The sequence below is a fragment of the Pichia kudriavzevii genome, chromosome 4 (genome assembly GCF_003054445.1).
Source record: "Pichia kudriavzevii chromosome 4, complete sequence".
Taxonomy (NCBI): domain Eukaryota; kingdom Fungi; phylum Ascomycota; class Pichiomycetes; order Pichiales; family Pichiaceae; genus Pichia; species Pichia kudriavzevii.
This window is the reverse complement of record NC_042509.1, coordinates 792429-811013: the sequence shown is the minus strand read 5'-3', so window position 1 is coordinate 811013 and position 18585 is coordinate 792429. Positions and strand designations below refer to the sequence as shown.

Genomic DNA, 18585 nt, shown 5'->3' with positions numbered 1-18585 from the left:
TATAAAAGCGTTCTTTTCCTTTCCTAATGATCATCGCAACTGTGGCCATGTGTGGGAATGGGCTCTCCCATCTTGTTGCTTTCCTTTCCTTTCCCTCTGTTTGTTCCTATCCTTTTAACCTCTTTCTTTTCCTCTTTTTATCTTTTCTCTTCTTGTTCTTTTGAATTTTTATTTCTTTCAACACCCAACCCTCCTCAATCTCTCTTCCCCAATCAGTTTTTAGAAATGGTTAAAATCAACACTCTTCTGACGGGTTTCCTGTCGCTTGCGAGTGCGTCAGCTGCATTTGTCAAGAGATACGATAACTCAACATCTTCGTGTGTGCCAACAACGATCTCTTCTACTTCGATTGTTTCTGTTTACGGTCCTCAGTTTACTGGTGTGCCATCAAATAAGTACGTTGTTCCAACCGTTGTTGGTGACTTGGTTTCAAACGATGCTCCAGAATTCACCGTTTACATTCCTCAGTCCTTGTACAATTTAACCGGTTTGGAATTAGAGTTAACTTCAGCGGTTGGTTTCGATGTGTCACCAGAATCTTATACTTTATATTCAGGTGACATTGGCGATTTTGTTTACCCAGGCCAAATTTATGAAACATCAAATACTGGTTTGGTTTTTGACGGTAGAACGCAAGATCCTTTACTAAAGATTACCATTATTGGTATCCCTGAAGCAAACCAACCAGTTTTCATTGCTGATTTTGTTCTCACTTTAGATGTAATTTCATCATCTGGCTTACAAAAGAGGGACACCTTAACTTTTAATTTGTCATTCTCTATTAAGAATTCGGCATATATCTCCTCGTCTTCTGTTGCATCAACAAGTGAATCCTCCCAAGCTACTACTGGTGCTACTACTGGTGCTACTACTGGTGCTACTACTGGTGAAACTACTGGTGAAACTACTGGTGCTACTACTGGTGCTACTACCGGTGCTACTACTGGTGCTACTACTGGTGAAACTACCGGAGCTACTACCGGAGCTACTGGTGAAACTACCGGAGCTACTACCGGAGCTACTGGTGAAACTACCGGAGCTACTACCGGTGCTACTACCGGTGCTACTACTGGTGCAATTACTTCTGAGCTCACTAATGGTGAAGCTTCCACTATTTATGTCAGTTCAACTACCGTCAAAACCATTACTTCTTGCTCTGACGACAAATGTACCGAACAAACTCAAAATGGTTTTGACGCTGTCGTTGTTACTAAGAGTAACGATATTATCACCTCTTATACCACTTTCTGTCCAGCAGGTGTTGATACTCCTAGCGCAAAGACTATGGTTTCTCTTGAAAAGACAGTCACGATTGGTGCTACAGTTACGGTCATTAACACCGTATGTGAAGCATCCGAAGGTGTTGTTGCAACTACCTTAACTGGTAGCGAGAATGATACCACTTTCACTACCGTGGTTACATTAACTCAAATCACTCCAAAGAGTAAGACATCATCGTCTAGCTTATCACCTGCGGTAGCAACTAGTGCATCTGCTCCTGTTGAACAAACCAATGCTCCACAACAAACTACTGTTGCGACTGCGACGGGTGAAGCCACCGCGGCCACTTATGGTTCGACCTCTGTGACTGTTCCAGCACATACAGGTGAATCGCAATCCGCTGAAGGTGCAGTGTTTGATTCAACCTCTGTCACCATTCCAGAACAAACCGGCACGTCGTCTGATTCAATCTCTGTCACTGTTCCAGTACAAACCGGTGATTCTCAAGTCTACGAAGGTGTAGCAGCATCTAATAAGGCAACATCCGGCGCCTTATTTGGTGTAATTGGTTTGATGATGTTCTTATAATCCAATTAATCAACAAAAAAAACAATTGATAAAATAAAAAAAATTGATTTTCACACATTGCCTTATTGTTTTCTTTTCTTTTTTTTATTTCTTGGGGAAGAACCAGAGAGAGAGAGAGGGGAGGGGGATGCCTTTATAACTACAAAAACCAAAAAAAAATATCGAATTTCATTTGATTCTCTCTGATGCAAAATTTTCTCTTTTACTATGTTCCAACTTCATATTGTTTACCCAACGTTTATATTTTTCATCTGTCAATGAAAGGCTCGTTCCAAACTTTTCATTGTTTCACCAGATTTAAAATATAGTGGGGCTTTATGATTTTAGTATTTTGTATAAAATTTTGTATATATTTACGCTTAGAACCATTTGAAATTAACTGTCTGTAAAACTTTTGTAAAATGTGGAGCTACAATAGGCCTTGTCTTTTGAGGGGTATTTGGCACTTGTGATTGAATTCGCAATTCTTGCAAGCTTGTGGCATTAATGGGCCAGCCGGTTCCCTCCTACCCATCCATAGGTCCATCCCTAAATGTATTTGCTCATTGATGAACTCTTCATCATATTGGCTTTGAGAAACATCAATTACCTTTAATTTGCCAGAATTTTTGGGGTCTGCAAAAAGGTAAGTAACTTCGATTTTCTTGTGAAAAAAGGGTTTTACCAACAGCTGAACTTGTGATAACCTCGCTGTGATATGTGCCAATGTTGGTGGATAGATCCATTCTCCAGCAAGTATATCAAGACTAGTGTCATCTGTTGTATTTTCATATATGAACTTCGTCATACCAGATGCTGAATAAGGACCGTCCACAATATCTGAATAATCGATCATTTCACCATTCTTCAATCTTAGAAAATCGTTAAATAATAAATCACTGCAAATCGAGCAAAAGGAAACAACATCATTAGATAATGGTTCAAAAACTTCATTCCCTCTATCCTTCATATTACATAACCATGAGTGGTAGGTGAAATCAACATTATTTGTAAGTAGTCCCAATAGTTTGGCGTACATACCAACTTGAACTAAATTCTGTTGTTGAACTATTCGTGTTGGTCTGGCATTGAACATCCTAGTTTTATCATCATTGATCACTAATTCAATCATTGGATCTTGTTCTGAGACCCATGACCTAGTAACGTCCTCAATGGTTTTTATCAATTGTTCAAATGTTTCGGTACCTTCCAATTTTTCACTAATTTCTTTCTGGAACAGAGGAAAAGCACCTTCTTGTACACTCTGAAGCTTTAGTTGATCAATTACACCGCTTATAGTGATTTTATCATCTTCAATTAGTTGCTTCTTGTTTGATGGTATTATTAAATCTTCAATATGTGGGTTATAAAACCCATGCACTAGCACTTCGTGGCATGTTCCCTTTCGGAACAACTGAAGATATCTAATAAGAGTTTGTGTCAACTTGAAAGCATCTGACCCCGATGGCTCTTTTTCGCCTTTCAGTCGAATCTTCGGAATTATCTGGAAGCCTTTATCAATAGCTTCAGTAATTAATGTCATTTTCGAATTGAGTTCATCTGTTCTTCTCGAAGTGCCTGCCACCATCTGTGCTTTTTCGATATCAGCAAAAATACTATTTTTGTCTACAGCTTCTCCTCTTTCCCCATTTGTTTTTGCGTCCTTGAGTGTAGTATTAATCCATGATTCTCTGTCTTTTTCTTGATTATATTTTCCCTCGTCCTTAATAAATGAGGTTTCGGGGTTTTTAACGCTGATATCATCACTCAACTCGGGATCTTGCAAAGTGACAACATTTTGGTTATTCAGTCTGGACATTCGTTTTAGTGTTTGATCTACCATCTTTTTTCTGGTTTGACGTGTTGATCTATCAGCAGGTTGTAGCTCCTCAGCATCAACATCGACTAAACTCCTACTTTCTTGATTTGCAGATTCCACCAAAATAGGTCTTTGTGGGTGGTCGTTAATTTCCATTGTGCGATGTATTTCAACACCATGTTTCATGGCCTCAGATCGGTGCATCTCAAACCCAAGATAAACTTCATACATTGATTTCAACTCGCAGTATCTATAGGGTATTATTTTTGTAACCGAGAGTCTCTTTTTCTCTTGACCTATACTTGCTTTGGCTAAATAGTCGTATGGGGTGCTGTCCTTTACAGTTGTAGTAAATTCAAGAGGGAGATACTTTGAGTGTTTCAGGTTATTCAACCTATCAGCTAACGCGTCAATTTGATACGATAGGTCTTCCTTTTTATCACGATTCAAAGTTTTAGCTTGAATCTTAGGATCGATATCAATGTTATTGTTGTTTTCATTATTAGTTGTTTGGCATAGCCTCTTTATTTGTCTGATAACTTCAGCGTCTGAATGTTGTGGGCTTTTTTTGTATTCTGATACTTCAACACTTTTGGCCTTCAAATTTTGTATATTATGAGGAACAGGTATTCTCACCTTGATAGTTTGCAACTTTTTTTTTAGCATATTTAAGGTCTCATCTATTGAAAAAAGGGGCTGTGAAATGGGGGAAAAACAACCAGTTAGAACACTGGCTTGTAATTAGAAGTGGAAGGTCATACATATATATGAAAGAAATCAAGCATTGAGAAAAAATATAAGATGTGATGAATAATATTTCACTCTCCCTACGCGTGAGCGTTTTACCCAGGTCCCGATACCAGCTACAGTTCTATTTGCTACATTCTTTTGAATAATAAGGTGAATTCCTTCAAATTATAAAGAGATTTTCTAAACTAACGTTGACGTGAAATAATAAAGTTTGATAAGCGGTAATAAAAAAACATAACTGACGAACGGGGTTTACGACTTTATAAAAACCTAGGCTGGTCGTGGAATGAAGAGTTGGCAGAATCAGAACAGTCAAACATATTACCGACGTCATTCTTTTCTTCTTTACCAAACTCGTTATCTGCATCAGGGTTTCTTTTGAAGGAGAATGTTTGCTTGAGGGATTTATCAATGTAAAGATGTGCTTCTCTACCATATGCTAAGCCAGGAGGTAGGAACGAAATAATACAAGTACCAAGCGACATCATCAACGCTTCTAATATCATGAAATATATTTCCTTAGTCGCAGGAGCAGAAGACCAACCTTCAGATAATTCCGCCAATCTGTAAATAGATCTGACAAAAACCAACAGAACTGTGATCGATACAACACCCATAAATGGTATTAACCATTTTCTTTGCCTAACATGAGCAAATCTAGGGTTGAAAGCATCATCACCGTTGGTCTTATGCGCAATGTAAATGTTGAAAATCAAATAATACCACATTAACTGGAAAACTAAAATTGTAAACACTTGGAAGGCCAAACCACCAACCATGATGTGAGAACCAGCATCAGTGGATTCGTAGACGGATAAAGCACTTGCAGCAACACCACCACCAATAGCTTGCAAGACAATAGATATAATATCGCAGACAATAAAAATCAAAGAATACTGCATTGGTTTCAAAACCGAGTACTTTTCACCATAAATAAGGGTCAGTTGGGCAATAACATAATAAATACCGGCCATCATAAAACAAGGAGCTAAGGTAATACAAACCAACTGCATAACAAAGGCATTGAAATTCATAATATTTTGACTCGACCAAATTCTTCCGGCGTAACCAATGATTTCCAAAATCAATCCCAAAGTCCAACAGACCAAGAACCAATACTGGTGAAAGAAAACACCGGAAATGACCTGCATGCATAGAAATAAAGAGAAAACAACCAACAAAGCGGTGTTACCACCCAATGAGGGATAATTACCCGAATAATATGCTTGTTCATTGAACATCTTTAACATGATTTGTGAAGCCTCTGCGGCTTGTGTCATTATACCAGCCTTTGAAGCAGTATTGGTTTCCGTAGCGGCCTTCTCTAATAATTCATAAAAGTTTAGTGTTGCCTGTGCTTGAATAATATCGTTGATTAAACTAACAGAAGATGCAGAAGCGGTGACAACATTGAGGACACTATATGCAGAAAGTTGTCTTTGTTCGGCATGTGCAATAACAGAGGTGATGGTCTCATAAGGCTGTGAAATTGTCGATGGAACGGTAGTTGACAACGGCAAGGATTGTGTCAACTCCACAATGTAAGACTGAAGACCCGTTGGAATCCCGCTGGTTTGTTCAAGTAACAATGACAGGTTGCCCATTCTTTGATTGTCAATATGCAAACTGAGAGGAGATTCAGAATCAGGATCAAATCAACAATTGAGGCAGAGGGAGGACAGTTGTCCATTATATAAGAAATCCCAACAACCACAAATTACCTGCATATGTTCCGAGATTCGGTGAAGTCACCCTGTATTTCCCAAAAAAAAACCAAAAAAAAAAAATTTTTGAATCCGAACTTTGTAATACATCACGGAGTTAAAACCTCAATAGTATGCGGAAAATGTCTCACCTCTCCTATTTGCTATTTCTTAGCCTTTTTGGAAGCCACCTTCTTGGTTGACTTGGGGATAACGGTTTTAATAAGCGAGTCTTTGCTGATGTCTTGATTCCCATTTTCATCATCTTCGCCATTAGCCGTATCTGCATCGGCATCGGCATCAGCCTCCAAACCATCACCTTCCTCCTCCCCGAATTCTCCAAGATGAGTCGAGGATTTCTTACCTCTCCCCTTCGAGACCGAATCACCAGTTTTGTAAATAACCGTGGGGTGTAAATAGGAGTTATACTTTCTTGTAAACGCACTCTTCACTTTCGTTGGGACTTTCTTGTACTTGTCATCTACTTTCATACTTCCATGGACTGAAAGCTCAAGTATGTTATCAAAGTCTTCCTTTGTTAGATAATATTCATCCATCAACTCTAATACAGTAGAAATCCCATCAAGGCCCTCATCAACTAAAGGCTTAATCAGTTTTTCCCTTAAAAACGGAACGTAATCCAATCTTAAATCAATGTTATTAGTGCCTGTCTTGATACACGAATGATACTGTAAGTTCTGCACAATTCTATCAAACTTCATCCGCTTCGAATTCTGACCTAGCCAGCTAGTAAAGTTGATACGGCCTGCAATTTGTCCTGCTACTTCAAATGCCGGGTAAACCGTTGACATAATGGCATGGAAGGGTAAAAGGGACCATTGCTGTTCTCCGGATCGAATCAAGGAATTGACATGATCACTTTCGGATATTAAGTCTGATGCTATTGATAATTGCTTTAAATGCTTTAGATTATTATTCCCAGCCTTTATGGGCTTCGTAAGCTTATAATTTTCATGGACCATCAGTGGTATGATATCCATATCGTTGAAATAGAGCCCAATCTTTTCATTGATGGACAAATTACTAACAGATAATAATCTGGGGATAACATCGAATGGTTTCAGTGAAACCTCTTTCTCCCATGAATCCTGCATATCGTTCAGATTGTCAAAGTTAAGAGACTTTTGTGTTCTAGCAACTGTAGACATGATATTTATGATTTGCCTGATATCATTGTGCGTAATGGACACCAACTTATCTATTATATTTGGATCCAGCTTCAAACCTTCTCTGTGGGCAATTGTCATCAATCTGGATTTCATTTCTCTTGCAGAGGGTCTTCTCCAGACCAAATCAAAGCAACATCTGTCTAACGTTCTCATCTTTGGCAACGATTTATCATTACAGATCAAAATCATTGGTGTCTTGGTCTCCCTACAAAAAGCTGCCAGCTGTGCGACACCACCATTATCACCACTTGACATACCATCAACTTCATCCATCAACAAAACAATCTTCTTGTTGTTGGTGGTAGCGGTATGATCTTCGTGTTTGAAGAAACCAGCAACTGAGGTATTATCAAGCGAAACTTTCAAACTGTCGTTTAATACTTTTTTAGATCTAAAATCACTGGCATTTTTTTCAATAACATCATACCCCAATTTTTTCGATAAAAGAGTGGCAGCTGTTGTTTTACCAATCCCTGGTGGTCCACTAATCAAAACAGCCTTGAATGCATCAATGCTGGATCCTTTCATATCGTGTGGTTTATCGAACCAAGTAGCTAGCCAATTGTACAACATTTCAACGTTCCCCTTGTTACCGCAGATCTGTTTCATGTCAGTTGGTGCATATCTATCGGTCCATAGTTGTGTTGAGCGGTCAACTGGCGGTTTCACATATGCAGATCCTGACGATGACAACCCAGGCGAATTCATTGCCACATCTAAACGCTTCCTTTTTTCCTCTTGTTGTTGTTTCTTCTCTTTAGCAATCTCCTCCTCTATTTCCATCTCAACCTTCCTCTCCTCTTCTCTTTTCTTTGCCAGTTCCTTCTGCGCCTTCTCCCCGGCACCGCCGTCTGCAGGCATCTTCGAAATCAATTCCACAAATCCGTCCTCATTGACACACTTGGTGCCCAAACTTTTGATCTTGGAGATTTTCGATGGACCAGCACCCGTACCTATTACAACTAAAGAGGTATTTTTACTTATACTGCTCGTGACTTTTGCACCATATCTTTTGGCCAACTGTACCGCGTGATCCCTATCAATGGTGGGTAGATTCCCCGTGAAAACAATGGTCAACCCATTGAGACAGTTTTCTCTTCCATTGGCTAATGCTTCAACTTGAAAATCGTTGTGGGAAGAAGAAGGATCATCTTGCTTGTTAGCAAAGGAAAATTTGCCAGACCCAATGTCGACTGAATCTAGGTCTAAATCTGGAATTGTCTTTAAAACGTCCTCTGCACTTAGTTTCTGTGTTGCATCGTTGCTGTTTTCATCCAATTCCAGCTTAGGTTTCTTTATAACACGTTCATCACCACCCGTGACTGAAGTTGCTGCTGCCGCTCTAGCCGATGGTTTGGGCTGTGTGGCTCTTCTTTTCACCTTGTTTTGTTGTACCTTATTTTTACCAAAGAAGTCATCTATCACAGCCATTGTGTCTACTGTTAGGAAGAGTATGTTACAAGAAATTTGCTACTTTATAAGTTATACGAACCCGAACCATCTTAAATTTATTTTACCTTTTCAAAAGTATATAGTGTCGACGATACGAGGGTGTTTGCCCCTTCCACATTGTGCGGCGCGAGAAAATGTTTTCACTTAAACCAAATGGGTAACGTGCGTTTTGCTAGTAGGAAAAGCTGTTCCGTTTGTGACACAGAATAACCTTGTTTTCAAGGACGATTGGGTTTACATTGGTGGGAAAAAAAAGTTAAGAACAAGAAACCTTCATAATAGGACAGAATAATTGAGATAGCAAACTTTCGTATACTCTTGTGCTGAATACAGTTGTCACTGTTCCAACTACAGGGACGCTTTGAAATTATTGTAGTTTGCCTGGAAATTAGCTATCCAAAGTTTCCATCATACACAGCCAAAAGGGAGATTCTATAAGATTATAAAAGGGTACTCTAAAGGAACTTTCTACCATAGTAGTCGTAGTCTTTGTTTGTTGGGTAGATATATGGAGCATCCTCATGGATGGTTGCTGTTTGGTTCTTAACAACAAGATTGGCGTTTCGTCCATAGGCAAGACCTGGATGTAAGACAGTCATACAGAAAGTAGCAAGCACAATCATCAACGCCTCCAAGACCATAAAGTACCTCTCGTCTATGGTGAGTTTCGAGTCCCAGCCCTCTGCCAATTCGGCAAGTCTATAAATGGATCTGACGAAAATCAACATGACTGCAATTGAAACAGAAACAATGAAATAGGGGAGTACGCCCCTCTCTCTGATATGCAAGTATTCTGGGTTAAACGGCGGCACACGATCACTACGCCATGCCTTGACGATGTTGATGATCAAGTAGAACCAAAGGAACTGGAAAAATACCATGCTGACAGTTTGGAACGCCAACCCTGCCAATAGCAAGTGTCTCCCCATTTCACCGTTGGACGCAGTAGCAGCTAGTCCACCACCGGCAGATTGGGTCAAGAAGGAAACCACGTCACAGAAAATAAAGATTTTAGAATATCTAGTTGCCTTCAACAAAGAGTACTGTTGTCCGTAGATCACTGTTACTTGACCAACAATATAGTAGATCCCTGCCATCATTAAAGTTGGAGCAATGGTGATACAAGTGGATTGCATGATGTAAGGACCCAATCCCATAATGTCCCTCGAGGAAAGCACCCTTCCAATGTAGCCTATGACTTCCAAGAACAGTCCGATTACCCAGCACACCAAGAACCATGTTTGACGATAGAAAATTCCTAAAATCAAGTGTAGAATACAGAAAATCAGGAAAATGGCCACAAGGGCACCATTTGAACTGATGTTTGGGGGGTTCCCCCCATAGAAGGGTGTTTCATAAACGACCTTGTTCATTACTGCGGATGCCTGGGCCACTTTGGAGATGAAACTCGTCTCTGTGGCAAGTGATGTCTGCGTTGCTTGTTCCTGTAATAAGGAGTAGTAGTTCAGTGTTGCCTGTGCGTTCACTGCGGCATTGAATAGACTCGTTACGTTTGCTGTATTTGAGATTGTCTTGAGTGCACTGAAGGCCGAATCTTGGTTGTTTTGGGCGACAGTGATGATGGAGGAAATTGTTGCCAATGGTAGTGTGAACTGTGGTGTGACAGTTGTAGTCAATGCCAGTGTACGTGTAAGATCCAATGCCTTTGTGATGTAACCAGAAGGTACATTTGACGTGTACTCGACAAGGTCTCCCAATTCCGACATTGGTAGTATGCTTTTCTTCGTTCCTTTTCTTTCTTTTGGTGTTAACTCTCGAGTCTTTGTAGAAACAGGGTGTTCTGTAGAAGGTCGTCAGTGAGTGAAGAGTGCGTATGGAGGGAGGAGAATGTATAAGCACACAGTGGAAGAAGGCTACCCAACTACAATATCCATATACTGTGGTGTAGCAAAAATATTTATACCTTTCTAAAGCAGGCCAGCTACTAAAGAAATGGACGGGTCTGATATAAACTAAAGCCTCCTATTCAAAGCCTTGTTTCCAAATGGCAGTGAGCAGGGTCTCATAATGGAGATACACCGGCTTTCTTCACCCCCCCCCCCCCCCCCCCCTTCTTTTGCTGCAGAACAGAATGCAATGCTCAACCAGAAAATGGGAAAGTGGAACAGTGGTAAATGGAAAAATGGGAAAAAGCAAAGTGAAACAGTGAAAGCAAAGGGAAGACCACAGGAAGAAAAAAGAAAAGCCGGAGACCCAGATCGGCAATAATTCCGTGTCTGTACGTCATTTCCCGATACGGAAAAAAAAGAAACCCAACATGGGAAAGACCACTGCGAGGTGCATGGAGAACCAAGGTTTTTCCCCATTGTTTATCCGCTTAACGCCGCGTTTCTACTAGCTAAGCCTCTAAAGAAGGAAACAATGAGGAGACCAGTAGAGGGGTAGCGGAAATGTAAATGAAGATGGATACGTAATCTTCCCCTTACATTGGGCATTACTAGGTATTTCATAAACATGACGGGAAGAAGGATCGGGGATAGACATTGAACAAGTGTGTCTCAATAGAGACACTGACGGAGAAGAGGGGGGAAACAGTGATTGACTTTAAGGAGTAGACAAGCTATATGGATGTCGAACGCCGGTGGTGTAATAAACATTTGCATCAACGTTTGGTGTGATTTCACATACGGCAATCTCATAAGTGAAAAGTGAAATAGAGGCAATGCTACCAATGTATTTGTCCAATTGCCGAGAGAGGAGATCCTGTTATGATGATTGACAAATCTCAGGGTAGAGTAGAATCTGTTGCTCCTTTCTCCTATTTTGTCTTTCAAGAGATATGGAGGCTTAGCAGGGGTTCATTGTTAGAAATTATAACTAACGCCCCTTGTGGCCGTTGGTTGCCTATTGGGGAAAATGCAGCGTATCTGGGGCTTATATTTTCTCAGATAGGATGCATGCAATTTTTTCATTCTCTCGCAGAAGACGAAAAAGAAACTCTGTGGCTTAGTGAGAATTTTCCAATTATTTAACCAATGGTGTTTTCCCCTCATTGGGATGGATCCACTAACTCCTATTTTGATGAGAAGGGTATTTTCCGTCTTCGCTGGTATACTTCATTGAGTCACTTGCAAATACTCTGATATAATTGTAAGGGAATCTTTAAAGAGATTGACATTTTTAAAAGGGGCAAGATGGATAAGATTTTAAGTTATACAGAACATATCCCCGCTGGGTATGTGACAAGAGCACGTCATTTAACAGAGACTCTCCAACTCTCTGTGGCTGTTCCAACTACAATTACAGAACCATATGCAAGTATCACCTCGGTGATTTCCTCTGCTGCAGCTTACCAATCGTCTGTGTATAATGCATTGAGCGCAGCATCGAATCTTGCATCTTCAACTAGTCTCTTCAACGAAGTTGTTGCAGCACAGGCAACCATCAATTACTATGAAATCCTCAGAGAGGCCGTCACGGAAACCAATGCAGCCTCGAGAGCAAGTCTCATGACGAGGGCAGCCGAGGCGTCGGAAGTCATGTTCAAGGTTGTCAATGAGTATCCCTTCTACGGTGGTAACTTCCCCTCATTGGGGGGTAATATTGCTTTGTTGGTGGTGTTTGCCGTTTTTTTAAGCATGCAAGTATTTTCTGGTATCTTTTTCCATCAATATTGGTTTTTGGTTTGTTGGACTGCAGGTTTAATCTTGGAAGTCATTGGTTATGCCGGTCGGATCTGGTCTAGTCAAAATATTACAAACTTATCGGCGTATATTATGCAATCCGTCTGTATTACAGTGGCTCCCTGTTTCTTAATGGCTGGTATATACTATATCATTGCCCAAATTACATTGATTTACGGTGAAGAATATTCCCTTATGAAACCAATGAGATATTCCCAGATTTTCATTGTCTGTGATATCATCTCCATCTTTACCCAAGGTGCCGGAGGTGGTATGGCATCTGTCCAATCTTTACAAGACACTGGAAGGTATATAATGATTGGAGGATTGGCCTTCCAAGTTCTTACTATGTTGATTTTCCAATTTCTGTGGTACCATCTCCTATTTAACATTTACAAGGCATACAAGGAATCGGGGGAAAACGTCTTCAATCCTGAATTTGACTTTGTGAGAAGGAGAAAACTGCATATCCCATTCATCATTGGTGTCTCATTTGTGGTTTTGCTAATTTTCATTAGGTCTGTCTACAGACTTGCAGAAATTTCAGAAGGTTGGTCCTCAAAGGCAACAACAGACGAAATTTACTTTATGATTCTCGAAGGTCTCATGGTATCTCTTGCCTCGTGTGTTATCTCCGTTTTGTCGCCAGGTTTGGCCTATGGCCGTGGAGCTCATTTGCAAATGACTCGCCGTAAGAAAAATGAGGAGGAATTTGATATGGACGACAGTTTCCGGAAAAGAGATGAATTGTAAAAGAGGAAAACACGAGCAACAGCAATAGCACACACTCACACATCCACACATTCACACACATTCACACTCACACCTTCAAATACACGGACGGTTAAGCTCCATTATTCGGGAGAGAGCTTACTTGGTTGGTACCAAGGTCCTAATCTCCCCTTTTTCTATCCAAATCAATATTGTTTTTTCTTACTTCTTCCTCTTCATGTGTACTAATATCTAATTCAACTTCGCCGTTTGCCAGAAAACGACCCGCCTCTCAATGTCCTCACCCAAACCTAACCTGTAGGCACATATACCTTTGTGGACGCCAGTGACGTTGTGGCTGCCGCCTCTCCAAACACACCTTGGAACAAACACACATACTACGCTACATAGACTACAACACATACCATAGTTCCGGCCCCATTAAATCCGAACGCATCGGCATCCATACGTTCTACAAACCACATGCATGCAACAATGGAGTCTGAGAGCAAAGCATAGAGAAAGCAATGCGGGATTTGACCCTCTATCGGGATACAGTGTAACTCCTTCTCCTTCTCCTTCTCCTTCTCCATAGTCAAAACTTTGGGTTGTTCAAATACTGGCTATTGGAAAAGTAGGCGAGGCGCGACTGCAAAACATTGCATTTCCCGCGGGAAACAAGACCGAGAACGACAAAGTGGTCAGATGTTTCCATTAGAACAGGCGAGTTTTCCTCTTTTGATGATGTTGTCTGACCTCTCAGGCTTTTGTCTTTGTCTTTGTCTTTGTCTTTGTCTTTGTCTTTGTCTTTGTCTTTGTCTTTGAATTTGAATTTGTCTTTGAATTTGTCTTTGTCTTTGAATTTGTTTTTGTCGTTATTGTCATCTTCTACAGCCCGCAATAAATCACGTGGCTGACGTAAACTTTGAAGATGGCAGGATGTAAGAAATGGAGGTACCGAGCTGACTTACTCAGACCCCAGTCCCCTGTTGTTCGATCCATTTCCATCTCACGGTCATTGTAACTGTTGCACTTGAGAGTGGAGTGCACTGGAGTAGTTGACATTCTTCCAAGACTTGTTTTCCACAAACTTACCCGTGTTTCTCATCTACTTGGACATTCACGTGTGGCTATTGCACACTTCTCTTCCTTTCCTCCCCTCCGCAATATCTCCACAGACTCCCCACCCCTTCTTCAGCTTGTACATCTTCCCCCATCTGGCCCTTCTAGCCTCATCTCCCCACCCTCCTACTTTCTCCCCCATTGTTAACTCGTCATGTCAATGAAGGATCTCTCCAATATCATCCTCAACAATAAGTACCAGCTCATCAGTAGGATAGGATCGGGGTCCTATGGAATTGTTTATTCTGCAATCCATCTATACACGGGAATACAGTATGCAGTCAAGATCATTTTGAAAAATAACTCCCCCAACACGTCAAACAACAAGCAGCTCTTGGTGGAGCTGGAAAAGAGTTTGATTTATCAGTCACTGTTGAATAATGGATGTTTGGATGCAACGTTACTTAGTTTGGATTCAATTGAAAAACATGGCACAGACTGTAAGTTTCTAAGAGAAATCAGTCTGCAATTGAAAGTCCATAAACATCCTAATGTTTTGTCAATTTACAAGGTTTACGATTTCCAGACATCCATATTCGTCGTGATGGATTTCTATCCTGATGGCGACTTGTTCACAACGATTGTCGATAAACAACGCTATAAAAATGACCCTTTCCTAATCAAATCAGTCTTTTGTCAATTAGTTGATGCCTTGAATTATTGCCATGCAAAGTCGGTTTACCACTGTGATTTAAAACCTGAAAATATCCTGGTTTCTGACAATGGTAAGAAATTGATCTTGGCCGATTTTGGCTTGGCTTTACAAGATAAATATATTGATTCTAATATCTCATGTGGTTCAAGTTATTACATGTCACCAGAGAGAATCCAAAACTTTAGTCAAGCTTTTAATACTCTGGAATCCCATTCTATACATATAGAACGATTGTTAGACCCAAAACATACAAAGGCAAATGTTCCCGCTCATGGTAACGTCAAATTCCCAACAAGCGCAGGTGATGTCTGGTCCTTGTCTATTATCTTGATCAACTTGATCTCAATTAGAAATCCCTGGTTAAAAGCATCATTACATGACACCACTTTTAAAGCATTTGTTCAAAATCCGAAAATCTTGATGAAAATCCTACCAATCTCTGAAGAAGTTTTCCACATTTTGCTCAAATATTTGGCATTGAATCCATGGGATCGAGGGAATCTATTTGATTTTAGAAGTGATGTTTTACATTGTAGAAAATTGACTGAAACTGGTCCATTGTCAATTGATTCTTCCATTCAATCGCTGGATATCATCACTACTGCGTCTCAAATTAGTATGATGGACCGTTCCCTATCTGCTCAGTTTGAAATTTGCCCAATACCTGTCGATCATGTGGCAATTGATAGGCTAAGATCGGGTGAACTCGATGTGGCCCGTACTGAACCCGAAAATGATTACATTCCTAAACCAATCATTAACCCATTGTCTACTCCTATTGGTAGACAACCAATCAAGGCTACAGGTGAGTGTAAGTCATGTGCTGAATGTGGATTTGGTACCGATAGTTCATGTTCTTCAGCTTCCTCATCCTCAGTCATTCAAAGACAGGCCTCTTTGACTTCTTCAGATTACGTACTCTCCACTTCACAACAGATCCAAGACACTAAAATTCCTTCCCATCCTTATGAATTACAGCAACAACAGGAAATCTCTCAACCACCAGCCCAACAGGTTGTCACTCCCACACAGCCAGAGCATAAGCATGAAAATATGTTTAAAAAGTTCTTCAAATTCGGTCCAGGTGGCTACAATGCAAACAACTTATACACCAAGGCATCCACACCACGTAAGCATCATCGTCATCATTTATCACCTTTCAAAAGTTCGGAAAAAAAGTTGTTGTCTGACCAAAATAATGGGCAAAATGAAAATAATATGTTGTTAGAACAACAACAATTGCAACAGCAGCAACAATTACACCAGCGACAGCAATTGCAGCAGCTACAGTTACAGAAACAGCAACAACAGTTGCAGCAGCTACAGCAATATCAACAACAACTTCTTCAGCTACAACAATCAAATAAAGGACAAAAATCTGGAATTGTTACAGAACCACAACAAGGTGAACACCAACACCACCATCATCACCACCATTATCATCATCACCACTATCCTTCTGACCAACACAAGGCGCCTGAAGCAATTCCTCCTGTTGCCGTTCCTGCTCCTGTTCCTGACTACACGTCGATATTTCCTATGCCTGGTATGGGTTTGAATAAACCAATACTTGGCCAAGATAGACCGAAGAAGAAACTAATCACTAAACGTCGCCAAAAAAGAGTAGGGGCTCCAGCTGATAAATCCACATTAGCGAAACGAAGTGCAAATAGTAAAGAACAAAAGATCGTTGATGAAACGAAACAGCAGCAACGGCAATCACAACAGTACCTCGATCAAGAGAATGGCGACGAGTCGGAAATGAACAGTCAATTAGACTATAGAACAGCTTCTCCCGAATCTCGGACATATTCACAGTCAACAGGGGAATCTGCGCAATCTCAGGAAAGCGAAGGACCACCTAGTGGAGAGCAACCTACAGTGTCAACTAAATTACAACATGCGCAATCTAACCAATATGTAAATAGAATCAAGGCATCAGAGATTAAAAATGTTTCACAGACTTTGAGCGCTATGAGTATTATAAGTAACGATTCAAACACAACTATGGCCACAGTTGCCACCCGTGGAAGTACAATGGATCAGTCTTGATTCCCTCCATCCTAAATCTTGTCTCTTGTATTTAGTATAAGTTATATAAACGTTAACAGTTTGCATGGCTTTATTTGGTCAAACTATGGAAGGACCTGAATAATCCCTTATTCCCTTTTTCGTACGTGAAGTTGAGTATTTGGTCAAAATTCCTCTTCGCTGTCAAATTTCACCGCATTTCTGAAGATCGAGTTGTAAACAACCTGTCTACAGCAGAAGATTACGGATACAAACCAACAACCACAATGGATCTTGGTGGAGGATACAGTAAGCCAACACTGGTGCAAAAGGCCAGACGGATATATGGTAGACTGACATTTAAAGGAAAGGTGTTTTTTGGAATTCTATCACTTCTAATTTTGTACATGATCTTCCCTAGTTGGAGATCATCTTCCTCAAAAGATCCACAACTTGAACATGACCTCAGATACTTTGAAAACTACTCTAATTCTGCATCAACAACAATCTCCAGTAAACAGTTGAATAGCTTATCAGATTTATTGAATTACTCGCCACATGTCAGCAAGGTTGATTTGAAGTACATGTCATTGCCACCTTTGTTGGATTCAAATAATAAATTCCCACATTACAGAAACGGTGGCAATATGTTACTATCGAGAAATTCAGATCACGTTAGGCTAGTCAGAGATTCCGCAAGACAAACCGGTTATTTGTTTTCCGACATGACAATCTCAAATGATGACTTATCAGCATTTGAAATCGATGTGGGTTTCAAGATCCATGGTCAACAGGATAGAGCAAATATGATTGGTGATGGCATGGCCATCTGGCTAACTACCGAGCAATTGAAAGGTGGTGATGTCTTTGGTATACAATCTAACTTTAACGGTCTCGGGTTGTTCCTTGATACCTACAAAAATTATAATGGTAAACATAATAGACATGCTTTTCCCTATCTAAGTATTCAAAGAAACAAAGGGTATGATGGATACTATGACAAAGGCAAAGATGGTATCAACACACAGATCGGTGGCTGTTCTCTGCACAAAATCTATAATACCGGTTCTGATAAACCTACAAAGTTAAAGATTACATACGTACGTCAGGCAGGTGTTTTTGAGGTTTTGTTAGATGAAAAGGGACAAGGTGAGTGGAGAACATGCTACAGAAAGGAGAATGTCGATTTGGATGGTCTGTTTCCTGTTGGTAGACCTCTCTATTTAGGTGTCAGTGCAGAAACTGGTGAATTGCATCATAATGTTGATTTGTACTCAATTGATGTGAAGACCTTCAGAAAAACTGATGGTGAGCAAATTGCGGAAATTGATTCCTTGGCCCAAGGTCTAACTATTGTTGACAGTATCGATGATACGGATCAGAACCAGCAAAATGCTGAACGTGGAGAATCACTTCAGTCTAGAAGGCGTAAAAATAGAAAATCACTCAACAGGTTACGTAGACAAGAAAAAGTTTTAAAACAGAGAGATCGTGAAAAGTATCAAAGTGAACACGGCTTTGTTGGTTGGTTCTTCAGTATTGTTTGGTCAATAATCAAAATTATCTTCTACATTGTCTTACTGTTGGTTGCTGCATATGCTGGTGTTATTGCATTCCGTGTATATAGGGAAAACCAACGCAAGAAAAATATAGGTGGCATTCTTTAGTGAAGCTACTTTATATGTATTACAACACCATTTGTCATTTATATAATCTAATTGAATTTTATTCATCCAAGCCT

General features: G+C 40.2%; 8 protein-coding genes across 8 annotated transcripts; 4 read left to right on the top strand and 4 right to left on the bottom strand.

The window, feature by feature from the left end:
• Window positions 1–57: 57 nt before the first annotated feature.
• On the top strand, window positions 58–1809 carry C5L36_0D03970 (uncharacterized protein; the record flags this gene model as incomplete). Its single annotated transcript, XM_029467282.1, has 1 exon — window positions 58–1809. One exon carries the CDS (start codon window positions 58–60, stop codon window positions 1807–1809), a length of 1752 nt encoding a protein of 583 aa, XP_029323142.1.
• Window positions 1810–2218: 409 nt separating this feature from the next.
• Window positions 2219–4273, bottom strand: C5L36_0D03960 (uncharacterized protein; the record flags this gene model as incomplete). Its single annotated transcript, XM_029467281.1, has 1 exon — window positions 2219–4273. One exon carries the CDS (start codon window positions 4271–4273, stop codon window positions 2219–2221), a length of 2055 nt encoding a protein of 684 aa, XP_029323141.1.
• A 344-nt stretch (window positions 4274–4617) lies between these two features.
• Window positions 4618–5961, bottom strand: C5L36_0D03950 (uncharacterized protein; the record flags this gene model as incomplete). Its single annotated transcript, XM_029467280.1, has 1 exon — window positions 4618–5961. The coding sequence occupies one exon, from the start codon at window positions 5959–5961 to the stop codon at window positions 4618–4620; it is 1344 nt and encodes a 447-aa protein (XP_029323140.1).
• Window positions 5962–6224: 263 nt separating this feature from the next.
• Window positions 6225–8681, bottom strand: C5L36_0D03940 (uncharacterized protein; the record flags this gene model as incomplete). Its single annotated transcript, XM_029467279.1, has 1 exon — window positions 6225–8681. The coding sequence occupies one exon, from the start codon at window positions 8679–8681 to the stop codon at window positions 6225–6227; it is 2457 nt and encodes an 818-aa protein (XP_029323139.1).
• A 476-nt stretch (window positions 8682–9157) lies between these two features.
• Window positions 9158–10429, bottom strand: C5L36_0D03930 (uncharacterized protein; the record flags this gene model as incomplete). The annotated part of the gene is made up of 1 exon (XM_029467278.1): window positions 9158–10429. The coding sequence occupies one exon, from the start codon at window positions 10427–10429 to the stop codon at window positions 9158–9160; it is 1272 nt and encodes a 423-aa protein (XP_029323138.1).
• A 1428-nt stretch (window positions 10430–11857) lies between these two features.
• C5L36_0D03920 (uncharacterized protein) lies at window positions 11858–13099 on the top strand (the record flags this gene model as incomplete). The annotated part of the gene is made up of 1 exon (XM_029467277.1): window positions 11858–13099. One exon carries the CDS (start codon window positions 11858–11860, stop codon window positions 13097–13099), a length of 1242 nt encoding a protein of 413 aa, XP_029323137.1.
• Window positions 13100–14333: 1234 nt separating this feature from the next.
• Window positions 14334–16886, top strand: C5L36_0D03910 (uncharacterized protein; the record flags this gene model as incomplete). Its single annotated transcript, XM_029467276.1, has 1 exon — window positions 14334–16886. The coding sequence occupies one exon, from the start codon at window positions 14334–14336 to the stop codon at window positions 16884–16886; it is 2553 nt and encodes an 850-aa protein (XP_029323136.1).
• A 245-nt stretch (window positions 16887–17131) lies between these two features.
• On the top strand, window positions 17132–18511 carry C5L36_0D03900 (uncharacterized protein; the record flags this gene model as incomplete). The annotated part of the gene is made up of 1 exon (XM_029467275.1): window positions 17132–18511. One exon carries the CDS (start codon window positions 17132–17134, stop codon window positions 18509–18511), a length of 1380 nt encoding a protein of 459 aa, XP_029323135.1.
• Window positions 18512–18585: the final 74 nt, after the last annotated feature.